This window comes from Etheostoma spectabile, chromosome 6, assembly GCF_008692095.1.
Source record: "Etheostoma spectabile isolate EspeVRDwgs_2016 chromosome 6, UIUC_Espe_1.0, whole genome shotgun sequence".
Classification (NCBI taxonomy): Eukaryota; Metazoa; Chordata; class Actinopteri; order Perciformes; family Percidae; genus Etheostoma; species Etheostoma spectabile.
In genome coordinates this window covers 4,177,202-4,191,867 of record NC_045738.1, presented here as the reverse complement: position 1 = coordinate 4,191,867, position 14,666 = coordinate 4,177,202, and the positions used below count along the sequence as shown (strand labels likewise).

The 14,666-nt window shown below is 38.7% G+C and overlaps 2 protein-coding genes across 2 annotated transcripts in view; both read left to right on the top strand.

The window, feature by feature from the left end:
• mal2 (mal, T cell differentiation protein 2) overlaps positions 1-14,666 on the top strand; it is an 871,414-nt gene that overhangs the window by 314,874 nt on the left and 541,874 nt on the right. The gene's annotated exons all lie outside the window — the stretch shown is intronic.
• The window catches only part of cdkal1 (CDK5 regulatory subunit associated protein 1-like 1), a 274,625-nt gene that overhangs the window by 177,736 nt on the left and 82,223 nt on the right, over positions 1-14,666 (top strand). Inside the window, exon 11 of the mRNA XM_032518043.1 lies at positions 13,507-13,687. Within this exon, the coding sequence (XP_032373934.1) occupies positions 13,507-13,687 (181 nt within the window). The remainder of the gene's footprint in view (positions 1-13,506; positions 13,688-14,666) is intronic.

The window sequence follows — 14,666 nt, the reverse complement described above, 5'->3', positions numbered from 1 at the left end:
TGTGTGTGTGTGTGTGCGTGCATGTGTTAGTCATCTCTACTTGTCACGAGGAGAGACAGGGTTATATCAAACCTCCCTGGGTTACAGCAGGACACGGGCGTCAGTAGCGTGACTACACCGTGTGTGTACACTGTGCGTGCACAGTTTGTGTGCAGTGTGGAGTCAGTCGCTTTTGTTGTTGAAGACATACCTTCATTACTTTAAACACATGCACTCACACAGTCACAGGTTTAAGGCATCAGCCAGGGCTAATGTTTCACTGGAATAGTTGGTGGGAGGGACGGCAGCTCCTTGGAGACATTGGAAAAAAGAAAAACAGAAAAAAACATAACTTAGGGGGAAGAAGAAAGGGCAAAAGAGGCGGGGGAAAAAAAGCGGTGAGCCAGACAGGTTTGCCGCGATAACCTTTAACACTGGTGGAACTTTTTAACATTTCACCCCTCCTTTAAACTCTCCTTTCCCTCCAACTGATGATTTAGCAAGTAAAGGAAATGAAGCAGCAATGGTTTCTGTGTATTGGCTCTCGGTCTTTGTTTTCAAACCCTTATTTAACATGCAACTAGAAAAAGAACATAGAACAGAAAACAGCCTGGTTTAGTCAGACATGCCAACTAGAGTGTTTTAAACTCAGCAGTCAGCATCTCCATTGGAATACCTAAGTATTCACCTCCATTTTTACTTTTGATGCAGATGTGAACTCATGAACATCTGTGTACAAGCTTGTGTCTATCTGGGCCACTGCCATTGTAAACTTGTTAAGACTGAGCCCATCATGTTTTCTGATTGTGTTTAACAGCACATACCCACCTTCACTAATTGGAAACGTTTCCTGTTTGAAGAAAATTGGTTGTCTTTCATGAGCTTTGGAACTGAGGAATCCCCCTAAAGGGCTTCAGATACTGGCTCCAAGAAAAACTGAATATATTTGCATTGGGAAACTCCCAACATATCTGCTACAAAATAAACAATTTTTAAGTGTTAGTTTGTGGAATATTTTTAGTTAAAAGAAAATACAAGAGCAATATGGACATGCATTTTGTTGGCTGACAGTTAGAAAACAAATGGTTAGTAGGACGTGTTGTCTGACCAAGTCGGAAATTAAAAGTTTAAATAGTTCTTCTGAGTGGCAACACTGGAAGGTGAAGAGAAAAGACGTTCATCACAGATAGCAGGAGATGCAATATCAATTAAAATGGGGATAACGGCGCACACTTTAAGACAGTCTCTCCTGGAAGACATTAATTTAAAGCCTGGCTCTTTTCTCACCTCTGCACAGCTGGCCAGTGACAGCGAGAAGTAGCGGTGGATGTCAGATTGTTGTTTCAGAAAAGTTACAGATATGGTCGTACACAGCCCCCGCAATTCATCGTCAAAAAGGTGTGGGGGGGGGAAGGGGGTTCTGAAGCTCTGACAAGCAGTTCTGAAGCATATTAGCAGCTTAACACACTCAGTTATGCTGATTGGCTGATTGCTCATCCCACCTGTGCCCCACCTAGGCTACCCTGTCTTTGCCCAAATTAAAAATGTTCTGGCTCCAGTAACGGCCAAGATGGCCACCAGCAGTAAATCATGCATTGCAGTATTCTTTCATACACCTTAATACGTATGTGATACCACAGAAGCTATGTAAAAATTATACATGAGCACAACAATATAGTGTGTATTACATATCTCACTTTTTAACTGGCCAGAAACCCCAGTGCGTGCCTCCTCAGTGGTTCTGCTGCAGTAACTTCCCCTCTACTGCTGATTGGCAAAAACCGTGACTGTTGACAACTTGTTGACTTTTATACCATCTGACTAAACATGCTGAACCTAACAAGCAGTAATTCCTGCCACTTTTTCCCCCACTAATCAGGAAACTGCTTATTAATTGACTTTGAAGGTATTTGTTAACAAATTCATTGTGCCCGCAGGTCCTGAATATACTCACATGTCTATTGGCACGGCATCAATACGATAGCAATGATTACCAACCCCATCGGATGTTTTCTGGTCATTTTGTTGAGCTGTTGAGTGGCATGCTTATTGCATGATCAAAAGCTGTCTGGCCAATTAGTCTCCACACTTTCTTTTTTTTAACGGTGTATTTACATTAACGTTGTGTTCATGTAGCCAAACCACCTCCCACACACATAAACCTAAAACAACACAGTTTGTCATCATTTGCAATCTACCTAATTTAAGGATTGCTTTGGTGTGAATAGTAAACACATAGGAATATAATTTCCCGTCCAGATAGGCATGAGAATGCCATTTTTCTGCTTGTTTATGCTGTTTGTTTATCCTGCCTGTTGATGTTTGACTGTTTTTATAAAGAAGTGATTTAATCCAGGAAGGAGTGGATGAGGGACAGAACCTTCTTGCCTATATACCTGGCTGTGTGTGTGTCAATATGTCAAGTGTTTCGAATTGGCTTAGTTCAGAAAACAGGAAACCAGCAAATAACAAGTCATTACTTCACAACAAGCTAAAACTGAGGTGTGTGTGTGTGTGTGTGTGTGTGTGCATGTGCGTGTGTGTGAACAGCTTGTGGATAATGGCTCTTGGCAGTTCCTAACACATCCTTGTCTTATTGACACTTCCTTTGGATTATACCATATTTCCTTCCCACAAACACACAGGATAAGTACAGCTTCACTATAATTACAGGAGTAAGGTTTTCTTCATTAAGAAGTGTTAATTTATTATTAGGCCTCTCAGACCACATTACCTATCCTTCCTGTCTTTAGGAAGAATAGAACACACATACCGCACATATTGCCGGACCATGACTGCTCTGACATGCATCTTCATAACATGTCAGAGCGGCAGTGAAGCTCTGAGTCACAGTGGTCACAAAGAGCTGTTGACAAAACAGTGCTACTCATTACCACCCTGCCAGGATTATTTAGAAAGAACAAGTGTTTGTTCCTTCTAAATGATACTACCTTACTGTTTTAGTTTACCATGGCCTTTTTTAATCAATGAAATGCTTTAATGTGTGTTTGACTCAAGGTTATCTGTGCCCCTGAAGGACTGAGGTTATGTTTGAGTTGAGTTGCCACGGTTTCCTCATTTGCTTGTTACACATTTGTTCACACACTTAATATGTTTGTTTTTCTTTATCCCTCAAATAAATCATATTTGTACACTACTATCGGAAAGTACATTAACTTGTTTCCCACCTTAAACCGACTCACCCGTACGATATACCTGGGAACTCTGGGACTGACTCATATTGTTATGTTAGATTGTTCTACCTCTGATTTTCTTACATAAGAGTTCTTCAGTTAAGGTTTTGTTATTTTTTTATGGGTCATGAGTTAAATTTGACTTAATAAAACATATACCTCGTCACATGTAAAAGCAGAGATTGGTTGTAGGTTTGATTAGAAGACACCTGTAGTGTGTTTTGGTTTTGGCTGCGCGCACACACACACACACACACACACACACACACACACACACACACACACACACACACACACACACACACACACACACACACTAGAATGCTAACGCCCACATATTTATAGGTATGCATGTGTTGGAGTAATGTAGTGTGGCGATACAATGAGAACAACAACGTCACAAACATATGATGGAAAGTCATGTAACCAGGCATTAAGGTGTTAACTTCCCATGTTCTTGCACCCTCCCAGTGTGCACATAGACACACAGGTAAGGTCAGTTGATACTTGGGTACATGTAAGAACACAGTCATGTTTCACTGTCTGACTCACCTTTCAGGCTCTCTCTTTTTCTCTCTCTCATATCATGTTCTCTTGCTCAGTGTTTGAGTCACCATGCCTTTCAAAGCTCATTCTCAACCACACAGTTTCACTCACAGTTGATGGACTTTAATCTGTTTGTCACTGGCAGCAAGCTTTTGTTTTGTGTTATTTTGTTTCTAAATTCCTGTACACTGTTGTCTACAGGGAGGGAAATTTGCCGCCAAAATAGTAAGCTTGAAGGTTAACTAATGTTTAGCAGTGTTAGCCATTAACGCCTGAAGGATGCCCTCTTCCCTTATACCATTTCAGTCCGTCTACTGTTATGTGCGCCTCAGTTTTATATTAAGTAACATAGTTATATTCAGTTCTGTAACCTTAACACATTTACAAGAAAGATGGAAAAGAACTAGAACCTGTTTGTTGCAAAATGTAGATTTTCTAAGATCCTATTTGTGACAACAGTGTTACAAAGCATAAGCGAGCTTGCTTCCACTCCACCTTCTAAACCCACAAGATAGAATGAGAGACAGCCAAGGTTTAAGAAGAGAATGAGCAAGATACAGGTTGAGAAAGTCTCCGTGACAGCTCCTCCCAAGCCAACTGACACATCACCTGTCTCATTCTGCCTCTTAACCAATCATGTGTCTGTCACCCCTCTACTCCCCAACACGACAGTCAGCTTTTTCTTTTTTCGCATCTTTCAATGGTTAATCGCTGAGGCGAACCATTTACTACACTATCTTAATACACTATTTACAGTTTACTGTCATATACACATGTACAAGAAAGCAATGGAAAAAAACTAAAACCTGTTTGTTGCTAAATGTGGATTTTCTAAGATCCTATTTATGACAACAAAGCATAAGCAAGCTTGCTTTGTGTGTATGTGCTTGTACATAGTCTATGAATATTAGTGACGGCTGAAAGCATTAAGAAGGATAGAGATATTTTATGTTTACCATCATTACGTTTTTGGTAAAGTTAATAAAAAATGTGTTGGCAGTGCTAAACTGATTGTCCTGGAGGCTCTATCAAAGATCATTTTCCTGAAGAAGTCGCCCATTAAAGGGGCACTAATTGATTTTCCCTGACAGGTTCTTCCTAACTCAAGAAAAGCCCATGCAATGCTGATCTTGTGCCCTAGTGACTATCAGCTTAATGATTCATAAAATGATTAGTTGGTTAAAAATAATGAGCCAGTTAATTATCTGTCTAACAGAAAACAACCATCTTCAGGATAAATCAAAAGTATGTTCTGTTTTCTGTGTTCACCCTGGTTTTCTGTTTCTACTGTTTTCAAAGTTCCACGTCTTGGATTACATTTTCTGTAGTTCGGCCAAACTGTGTCGAACATTAAGATAGACCGTGTCTGCATAACTACAATTGCTCATAATTAACTTGCCACCTGGCTACCCTGCAGGTAAATTTAGCCTCCCAATCAACTAGAGAAGGAGCATGTGGGTCAAAAGCTTCTCTTCTGTTGCGAGTAAGCTGGTCTGAACACAGTGGTAAACAAACCCTCCCTGAACTAAGAAACATTGTCAATATTGGTCATTTTTGGTGGGCTTTTAAGTCGTCTTTTTTGAATTTTAGAAGATCCAATTATATTGCCTTATTTCCAAAAAGAAAATAATATGTGTAGTATTTTTTGTCAGTAACAATGTTTCTAGCTTGCTGTGGTTAAGCAGCTTGAATAGAGAGAGCACAAAAAACTACACTTAAAACGGGCCCAGCATTCATTTGTTTCACGTACGGCTTTTATGTTCAGCATTTATGCATTGCTTTAATGTTATCAATATCTGTGCATGTCTGGTCAACGCAGCGAGATTGAATGATGAATCACATACTACTAGGTATGTCAATGAAGGTTGAATTAAATTGAAATAAAGTGCAAAGGGACAGTCCATTTAACGCCTGGCTAGACAGTCACAAGTGCCATGCTTTTGCACTGCAGCTCTTCTTAAGCATGTGTGTGTGTGTGGTGTGGTGTGTGTGTGTGTGTGTGTGGTGTGTGTGTGGTGTGTGTGTGTGTGTGTGTGTGTATGTAAACGACTGTGTGAGCGAGTGGATGGATGGATTTGTGGTGTAGTGTGCTCTATTACTCCTCCCTCAGACTAATGAAATGTGTATGTGTGTGTTCTCATTACCCTTCTCCAAGGCTAATGAAGTATTTGTGTGTAAGAGTGTGTGTGTGTGGTGTGGTGTGTGTGTGTGGGTGTGTGTGTGTGGTGTGTGTGTGTGTGTGTGTGTGTGTGTGTGTGTGGTGTGTGTGTGTGTTAAATGAACCGCAGTTCTGCTCTGCTGTGTTCAGGCTGTTTCATAAATGATAAAGTTTACTGATGACTCCAGTGGGATCATTATTTAATTGGCTCTCCATTCATTCTAGAGCAGCCACCTCGATCTTACAGATGACCTGCTACATAGAAGGAGGGTTTATTTTGCACAGCAGGTTTAGAGACAAATTACTTTATTTTCCCTTAGTGGAGTATAGCCAACATGTTTACACACCCCATTTGGACTTTTATCCCATATCAGTTGTTTACCTATTTATATATATATATATATATATATATATATATATATATATATATATATATATATAATCAATACATGAACACCATACATTTCATTTAAATATTCAAAACTGAATTTCAGCTATCCCCAATAGCGATAAATAATAGTTAAGAGAAGCTGCGATATAGGCAGTCTGAGAGACTCAAGAATACTGTCACAGTGCATATGTAGGGTTTTCACCTAGGTATAAGTAAAATAACCATCCACACTGCACTTTCTAAACCCACAAGATGGACTGAGAGACAGCAGAGATTTAAGAAGAGAATGAGTGAGATACAGGTTGAGAAAGTCTCTGTGACAGCTCCTCTCAGGCCAACTGACGCCTGTCACCTGTCTCATTCTGCCTCTTAACCAGTCGTGTCTGTCACCCATCTACTCTCAAGCACACGAGAGTCAGCTTTTTCTTCTTTTGCATCCTTCAGTCGTTGAATCACTTTAGGGCAAAATGCAGAATGCAACAACCAACTCTTGCCTCTCATACTCATTGCATTACATGGTGCTTTGTTTAACCCCCCCCATCTATCTGTCATCTATCCTAGCTGCACTGGAAGCTGCAAACTGTTAACTCATTTAAAAGATCTGTGTATATGAAAATTAACCTTTATACCGTGTATTCCTCAATCAATACCAGTGTCTGTTGGGTATCCAACATCATTTTACAGTAATTGATTAAAGCCACAGTGAGACACATTGTTTGGCTGCATATCTTTAATCTGTCTGAAATTCTCCTGTTATCTGGCCAGTCACCTGGCACCCCCTCAACCAGCTGGAACAGGCCCTTCCTTCATCCTGGAGGGTGAAAGTGGTTGAGAAAAGTGAGTGATAACCAAGCAGACCTCTCTCTCTCTCTCTCTCTCTCTCTCTCTCTCTCTCTCTCTCTCTCTCTGTCCCTGTGAATTGAGCTACTACACGACAGTGCCATTACCTCCAGCTGCCACAGCTAAATCAAACACTTAAGTGTCTGAGTGATTGCTTACACTCCTTCACCATTTCTTAGGTTCCTTTTGTCTACCCTGAGGAAGGAATCGTTTTCTATTAGATATATGAGGCCGTGTGCAGGAGATGTTTTTCATTCAGTTAGTTTACATAAATAGGAAATGCATACACAAAAGTATAGCAATCTTGTAGCAAATTAAAGAAGAAGAACTGCAGAAAGAATCATGCATGTGAGGGTAGACAAACCAACAAAGAGAACATCAAGCAACGCTCACACAAATCAAGATGACAAACCGAGAAAGGAATGACCTGGATAACAGAATAGTGACAACTGTTTATTCAACTTCACCAACGATTTCCCATTAAATGTATTTCAGGCAGCAGTAATATTGAGCATAAACATATGACATGTGATGACTTTCTTGAGGTTTTGATCACATCTTCAAAAGAAGTTTAGTCACACTAAATCGCTGCAAACAAAGTTATGGATAACTTTTAAACCTGTGCTGTTGTGTATATTGTGTATTTCAGGAATTTGATGAGGTAAATGAATCCGCTTGATGGCAGACGTTTTTTGTTTTAACAATAATTCATAGACTCATAAGGGTCAAGTTCATTTCGCAAGACTGTCGTAGAGATGATTTTGGATGTTTAAGTATTTTAAGTGTAACCTATTAGCAGTTGAATGCCCCTGAATCATTGGCAGCACTTTGTGCTACTGCATAATTCCCAGAGGGAATGTTTTGATCATAAAAAGGTGTTTTTTGTTCCAACAATAAAAGCAATGTAACTGTCAGATACTGGGTTTTTAATTTCCCTTTAACAATAAACGGATAGGCATACATCTAACATTAGGACAGATTAATCTACTGTAGGCAGTCTTAAGGTGACAGTCAAAAACTTGTTTAAACCTTTAGTGACATCAGGAGATGTCCATCAATGTTAGTATTGGAGACGACAGACGGCTCCTATGAGAACTTAACATCTGTGGCGAAAACCCCACGCATCCAGCGCATCCCCACATGCGCATTGGTTATGTCTGACTTAAACATAATTTTGACATGATATGTTTGGTTCTGTAATCCTCAAACTTCAGTCCTTGACTCATTTGTTTTCACTTTCACCCCAGCTGCTGCTCTAAAGCCATCAGATTACTTGTTAATGTGGTTTTGTTTAGGAGTTGAGTTTCCTTAAGACAGCAACTTTCCAAAGTTTTACATTTGACAAAAAGAACTCCCCACAGCACATCTCTTTCCCATTTTCATGTCTTTCTACCTCTCTTCATCGCCACGTCTCTCTCTCCCTTCGCTATCCGACTCCTACGCTACATCAGCCCCACTGTGCCACATATTATCATTTCAGAGAACACACACACAGTGCACTTACTGCAGCACAGATGGGTTGCATGGTCTCTTTCCTACAGATGAATAGGTAAATATTTACCTTCCCAGATTGTCTTTCTTCCACTCTCATCCTTCCATACCTCCAATCATCGCCTCTCTCACTAGACCTCCATGCCACACTCGCCTTTTTTTCCTTGCTGTCGTTTTTCAGGGATCTTCTGTCCCAATGGTCTCGCCTTCATCTTATCACGGGGGCTGCTCACAGGCATCTGTTTGAGGCAAACACCCTTGCATACACATGCACATATTTTGAGTATATGATGAAGAGGATGGCTTTATGTGTATGGAAACTCATACACACATGCATGCTCATATGAGGCCGTCAGCAAACAAAGAGTTGATAATAATTGTGCTGAAGACAATGGGGAAGATAGGGGACTGACTGTGCTTATCTTGAGTTTTAATTAAGGACTTTAGTCTCCTATGAACGCATTCTCCTTGTGTAAATGCTAACTCAGACTGGAAGCACATTGGGTCTAATTGAGGCTACTGTCCCTTAGGGATGTGGTCGCTTTGCCTCCATGGTGCAGTGGGAGAAATCACAGGAACAAAGCATAAAACCATGCAAAAAAAACAAACATATTTTCCATCCTCCTCTTGTCTCCCAACATACAGATGTGTACATAACATATTCACAGGATATTAGTTTACTTTCCATTAAAACACATCATTCATAGTCTCCGACATTGTTAAACAGAGAACTAATTAAATGTAGCTTCTATAAACAGACATTTAGGATCATTTAAATATGCCATTTGGAGATGCAATAAAGGTGATGAACACTGGAGAATTGGATTTATATTCTTCATTGCTGCCGGCCTGGTATAAAATGTTTTTCCATTTTTCCATGCGTACCTTTTTATCACATTCAATTATTTTCTTGTACTTTTTGACTTTGATGAAACTTCATGAACTGTGATGTCCTTCTCTATTTCCTTTCACGTTTCATCTAACATCAGTCTATACATTAATTCCTACTCTTAGTACGTAGTACCTTGTGCTATATGATGCTCTCCGCACCGTGTTACACCACTTCTTTTGCGATAAAGAATACGGCCTCCGGTAATATTAACTCTTTCTATGGGCCTGATATTCCCGATAATATCTAATATGACCTATCCTGTCTGTTTATGTCCTTTTCACACACCAAAGACACTCATCTTGCTCTGTCTGTGTTTTTGGTTCCTCTGCATCCAGTTCTCTCTGTTTCTTGTCTGTTCAACTAATTTCACATTTTTTAAAACACATGATCAATGTCTTCTAGTTAAATGTGTTAATGTTCCACATACACTTAGTCCACTATATTCAAACAGGAGTTTGCATATTCTGTATCATAATTTCTTTTCCCCACAAGTCAAAATTCTATTTGAGATCTACTTTGACATTTTAAATAGAACTGTAATGCAAAATAGGATGGAAAGATACTTGATGAACATAAAACTGATGGGTTTGTTGGGGGGGAGGAAGGGAGACAACTCAAATCTCTCATTCACTGTTAAAATTATGTCTAGTACATTCTGACAAAGTTTATTCCAGGTTGTTATACAACCCTGTTTTTCAGTTTTGAGAATAGCCCTTTTCCTGCATCGGTTTAATTGAAAACAAGTTGAGCTGACACCTAATAATCATATATTTCTTGACTTTCTCCTTTTCTGTCTCTGTATCTGTGCCTTTCTCACACACTATGTTTTTTAAAGGTGAACAATAACAAGAACATTTCTCCTTCATCTTAACAAGGAGAGTATCGGTGTGGGTCTTGTTCATTAGGATCACACATCACACCTCCATCACCCTTAGATGTGGGAGAGACAGAGGTGTCAAGATGACAGTGTGTGCGTGCGTGCATGTTTTTCTTCCCTCTCAGCCTCCACTTTAAGAAAATCCACAAAAGCCAATTCACACCAGTTTCTTTCTCTCTGTATTTTATCTTCATGTGTTACGTTGCACCCCTGGCCTGAATTGTGATTTTTTTTTTCTTTTCTTTTTTTCTTTCAGCAATAGTGTACATTTCCTTACCAGTACTCCTACTACCTACAGTATACCTTCTCCCCAGCACTATTTCCACCAAAGGGCAATTTCAAATTGGAAAAGCAAGCCCTGCAACAGACGGTTATCGAGTGTATTAAGGCTAGAGGAAAGAATTAGCTTGTTTGTTTGCATTGCTAATTTGATTTACTTTCTCTCCTACTGTCATTATTAAAATAGCTTGGGGGAATATATTTTAGATATTTTTTTCTTTTTTGACAAGACAAGAAATAATGTGCTTATTCAAACCTTTTTAACCCTTGTGGAAAAAGAATGTGATTTTCACATGTGGTTTTTGTGAGGAGATCCCTTAGGCTGCCCACAATTTCTCAAATGTGACCTATAGATAGTATCTACTGATGACCATGTGGGAACGTTGGCTCCTAAAAATGAACTATATCTTTCAGTTTTCCGGACGGTTTACTTGATTTATAATTGTAGAAAGCCTAGAGGCTGCAAATAGTCCTTTGTTTATCTAACACTAACGGATTAAAACCATGTTGTTTGTGTTATTGTAAATACTGAAGGGGTTTAGAATTACTGCTTGAAGAGAGTTGAGAAGTATATTGTAATCACAAATAGAAAATGTTTATTATTTCTTCAATTTAACCATTTGATGCTCAGACTTTCTTTTTTTTTCTTTTTTCTTTTTTTTAAATGTATTTAGTTTTACTTTTCCATAGGGTATCCATAGGCAGATCTTGAAGGTCGAGGATGCCAGTGCCTGCAGGCCATTGGTTAATATTAATGACCATAAGCCAATTGTAACTCATCAATAGGTCAATAGGTTATCATGGGGTTGCAGATGCAAGAAGTTAATGTAATTAAAGATGCATCATGTTGTCAATTTCTGAGAAAATCTTTTCCACTCTTTTCTTGATGTTTTTTTTCATCAGTTTGTCACTTGTGTGTTTTTTGTTTCTTGTCCTAATGTCCTACATTTTGTCATGGGTTTTCAACATGAAAAAAAATGTACTTCATATTCATTTTTTTATTCCATTGCTGTCTTTGTTTTGTGTAACCAGTTCTGCAGCCAGGTCCTTATCTGTAAGATCAAGTGGCATATACAGTTAAGGAATTCAAACATCAGAGGCAAAATGCGTGTTCAAAAATGATTGTGGAGAGAAGGAGTGACAAGAATGAGATAAAATGAAAAAGTGAATAGAAAGACGAAAGCCCAAATTACTGTTTACTAATTGTTTTCTCAGTCCAGTGTTTTCCTCTCCAATTCCATTCAATGATTATTCAAAGCAAATATGTTCAGTCAATGGCATGGCTTTCTTGTATTGAGAATGAGTTCTAATTATTTCTGTATTGGATACCATTGCCACTCAGACTTTTATAGAGAAAAAAAGCCAGTAGCAAATATTTGCATCCTCAAAAAACAGGCAATTGGAAAGCCAGCTCGTCACAAATATTTGAACTCTGCTGCTCCAAATAATGTGTCTTGCAGAATTTTCATTTGGTAAATTTAGCCTTTATGGTAATGTACAGCAACTTTAGCCATCAGCGATTATATGAAATGCCTTTGGAATTAGGCCTAATCCTTGAAACTGTATGTCAACATACATTGGCTTGTATACTTACTATACTATACTTGAACACACCCATGCTAAAGTTGATTAAGAAGAGGAATAAAAATAAACATCTTTTGGAAATTGATCTTAATGCCTTAATTCAAAAATTTAGGAAAATCTAACCTTCTAAGGACACCAATTTTCTTTGTGAATGAATCATGTATTGTAAATAAATAAATATTCTTCCTTAAAATACAGGAGGCATAAGTATACACACCCCTATGTTAAATTCCCATAGAGGCAGGCACAGTTTTATTTTTAAAGGCCAGTTATTTCATGGATCCAGGATACTATGCATCCTGATAAAGTTCCCTTGGCCTTTGGTATTAAATTAACCCCACATCATCACATAAACTTCACCATACCTAGAGATTGGCATTATTCATTCACAAAGAAAATTGGTGTCCTTTAAAAGGTTGGATTTTCCTAATTTTTTTAAATTAAGGCATTAAGATCAATTTCCAAAATGTTTTTTTATTCCTCTTTTTAATCAACTTTAGCATGGGTGTGTACACTTTTTCAAGCCACTGTACATTTTCATAGCCTAAAGTATGTACTGTAGAAATACATGGTTTCCTGACAGCAGTATAACTAACCTTTTACAAGCCACCTAACTGTCAATAAAAACAAAATACATAGAACCAATTGATGCATCTCTTCCCACACCCTGCTTGCTGCCATTAATCCATTGAGCCAGTGGGTCATAATCAATAGCTAATGATTGATAGCCAAGATTGCTAATCAGGTTTAAATTGGCTTAATGAATCTATGGGAAAGGCCTTAAAATGCTATGGTGATTCACAGTTTTTCAATGGCTCGTATCAACAGTGGGAAAATGTCTGTGAATCTCAAACTTCAGAGTAATTTGAGATAATAGATCAGTGAATATATAGAGGAATGCATGTTAGACTTAAATGTATTGCATATGGTTTTAATTATTTGTCATTTTTAGAATTTGTTTTCCCTAAGAGCTAAGTAGACATAAATTGTTAACTAAGAAGGTTAAACATTTGGTTTATGCTGCGGTTGCCTGAACCTTTTTTTTTTTATTCAGGGAAGGTTCACTTAAGGGAAGCCTCCTCTGAGCAGCTGCACTGGGGTTAAGGGCCTTGCTGAAGGGCACCTCAGTGGTGGTAATGAGCGCTGCTCTTTCACTATCCCCACCCAGATTTTGATTGAACCAACCACCGCCCGGTCACAAGCTCGTTTCTCCAACCTTTAGGCCACCACTATGTTATGGTTTGATACAAGGCTCTCTCTCTGTCTCTTCTTTAGGGTCCCAGGTGTTACCATTGCTACAGATTTAATCTGCGGTTTTCCTGGTGAGACAGAGGAAGACTTCCAAGAGACAGTAGACATGGTGAAACTGTACCGATTCCCCAGTCTCTTCATCAACCAGTTCTACCCCAGACCCGGTACACCTGCTGCCAAGATGGAGCAAGTACCAGCACATGTGGTGAGTGTACAAAGAGAAGGATATTCCTTTACTACTAGTAATCTGACATATCAGAGTTGCACTACAATGAACTGTATAGGTGTGAAAGTTATGGAGATGTAAGTGTAATGATTTGGCCACATTGGTATTACAATTCACTTGCCAGAACAAGGCCTTTAACAGACAATGACATTAACACCTGTAGTGTAGGATTGGGAGTTATTTTTTTTTTAAAGCAGAAACATGACCTGACTCACAGCAGTTAAAAGAAGTTAGATGTTCACTTGGTGAGCGACTTCTGGTTTTCTTTCTTCTTCTCTACGATGTAGACAAAATAACTAAGTTAGGGATGTCAGCTTTAAAACCAACCAAAATATTTAAATATACCATAATTTTCCAAATGTCAGCTTGAACTACAGAAGCTGTCATGAGAAGTAATACTTATTGTTTTAGGTAAACGATTCAACTGTATGCATGTGTGCATATGTGTATGTGCTGTTTATGCATGCATATACTCTGCTAAGTGCACACATACATTTGCAAGTGTGTGTGTTGAGGAAACACAGGCCAGCCTCCTGTCATCTAAAAATGTTGTTCTATATCCGTCATGACTTTAATATTTTAATATTATAAATCCTGAAAGACGTGTGTGGTGTTAGTGTGAGACACACATGGTACCATACAGTATGAAAGCAAACAGTTCATCTAAACACATAAAACTAAACATCTAAAACATGGGAGTCTTAAAGCAGCAATGTTTCCTGAATTTATATCAGAATTACCACACACAGACGTGAAATTGTGCTATTAACATTGTAACTTTTTGTAGAAGAAATGTACTATTAACTAATGCAACACATTGCCACATGGTGGTTGCTGCTTGTTTTCTGTATAACCGCACAGCTCCTGACAGATTATCTCTCTCTCTTTCTCAATCTGCTGGCAAATTAAACAGTTAGCGGCTAATGAAGCCATAATTGTAAGGAAAGATGTGTTTAAA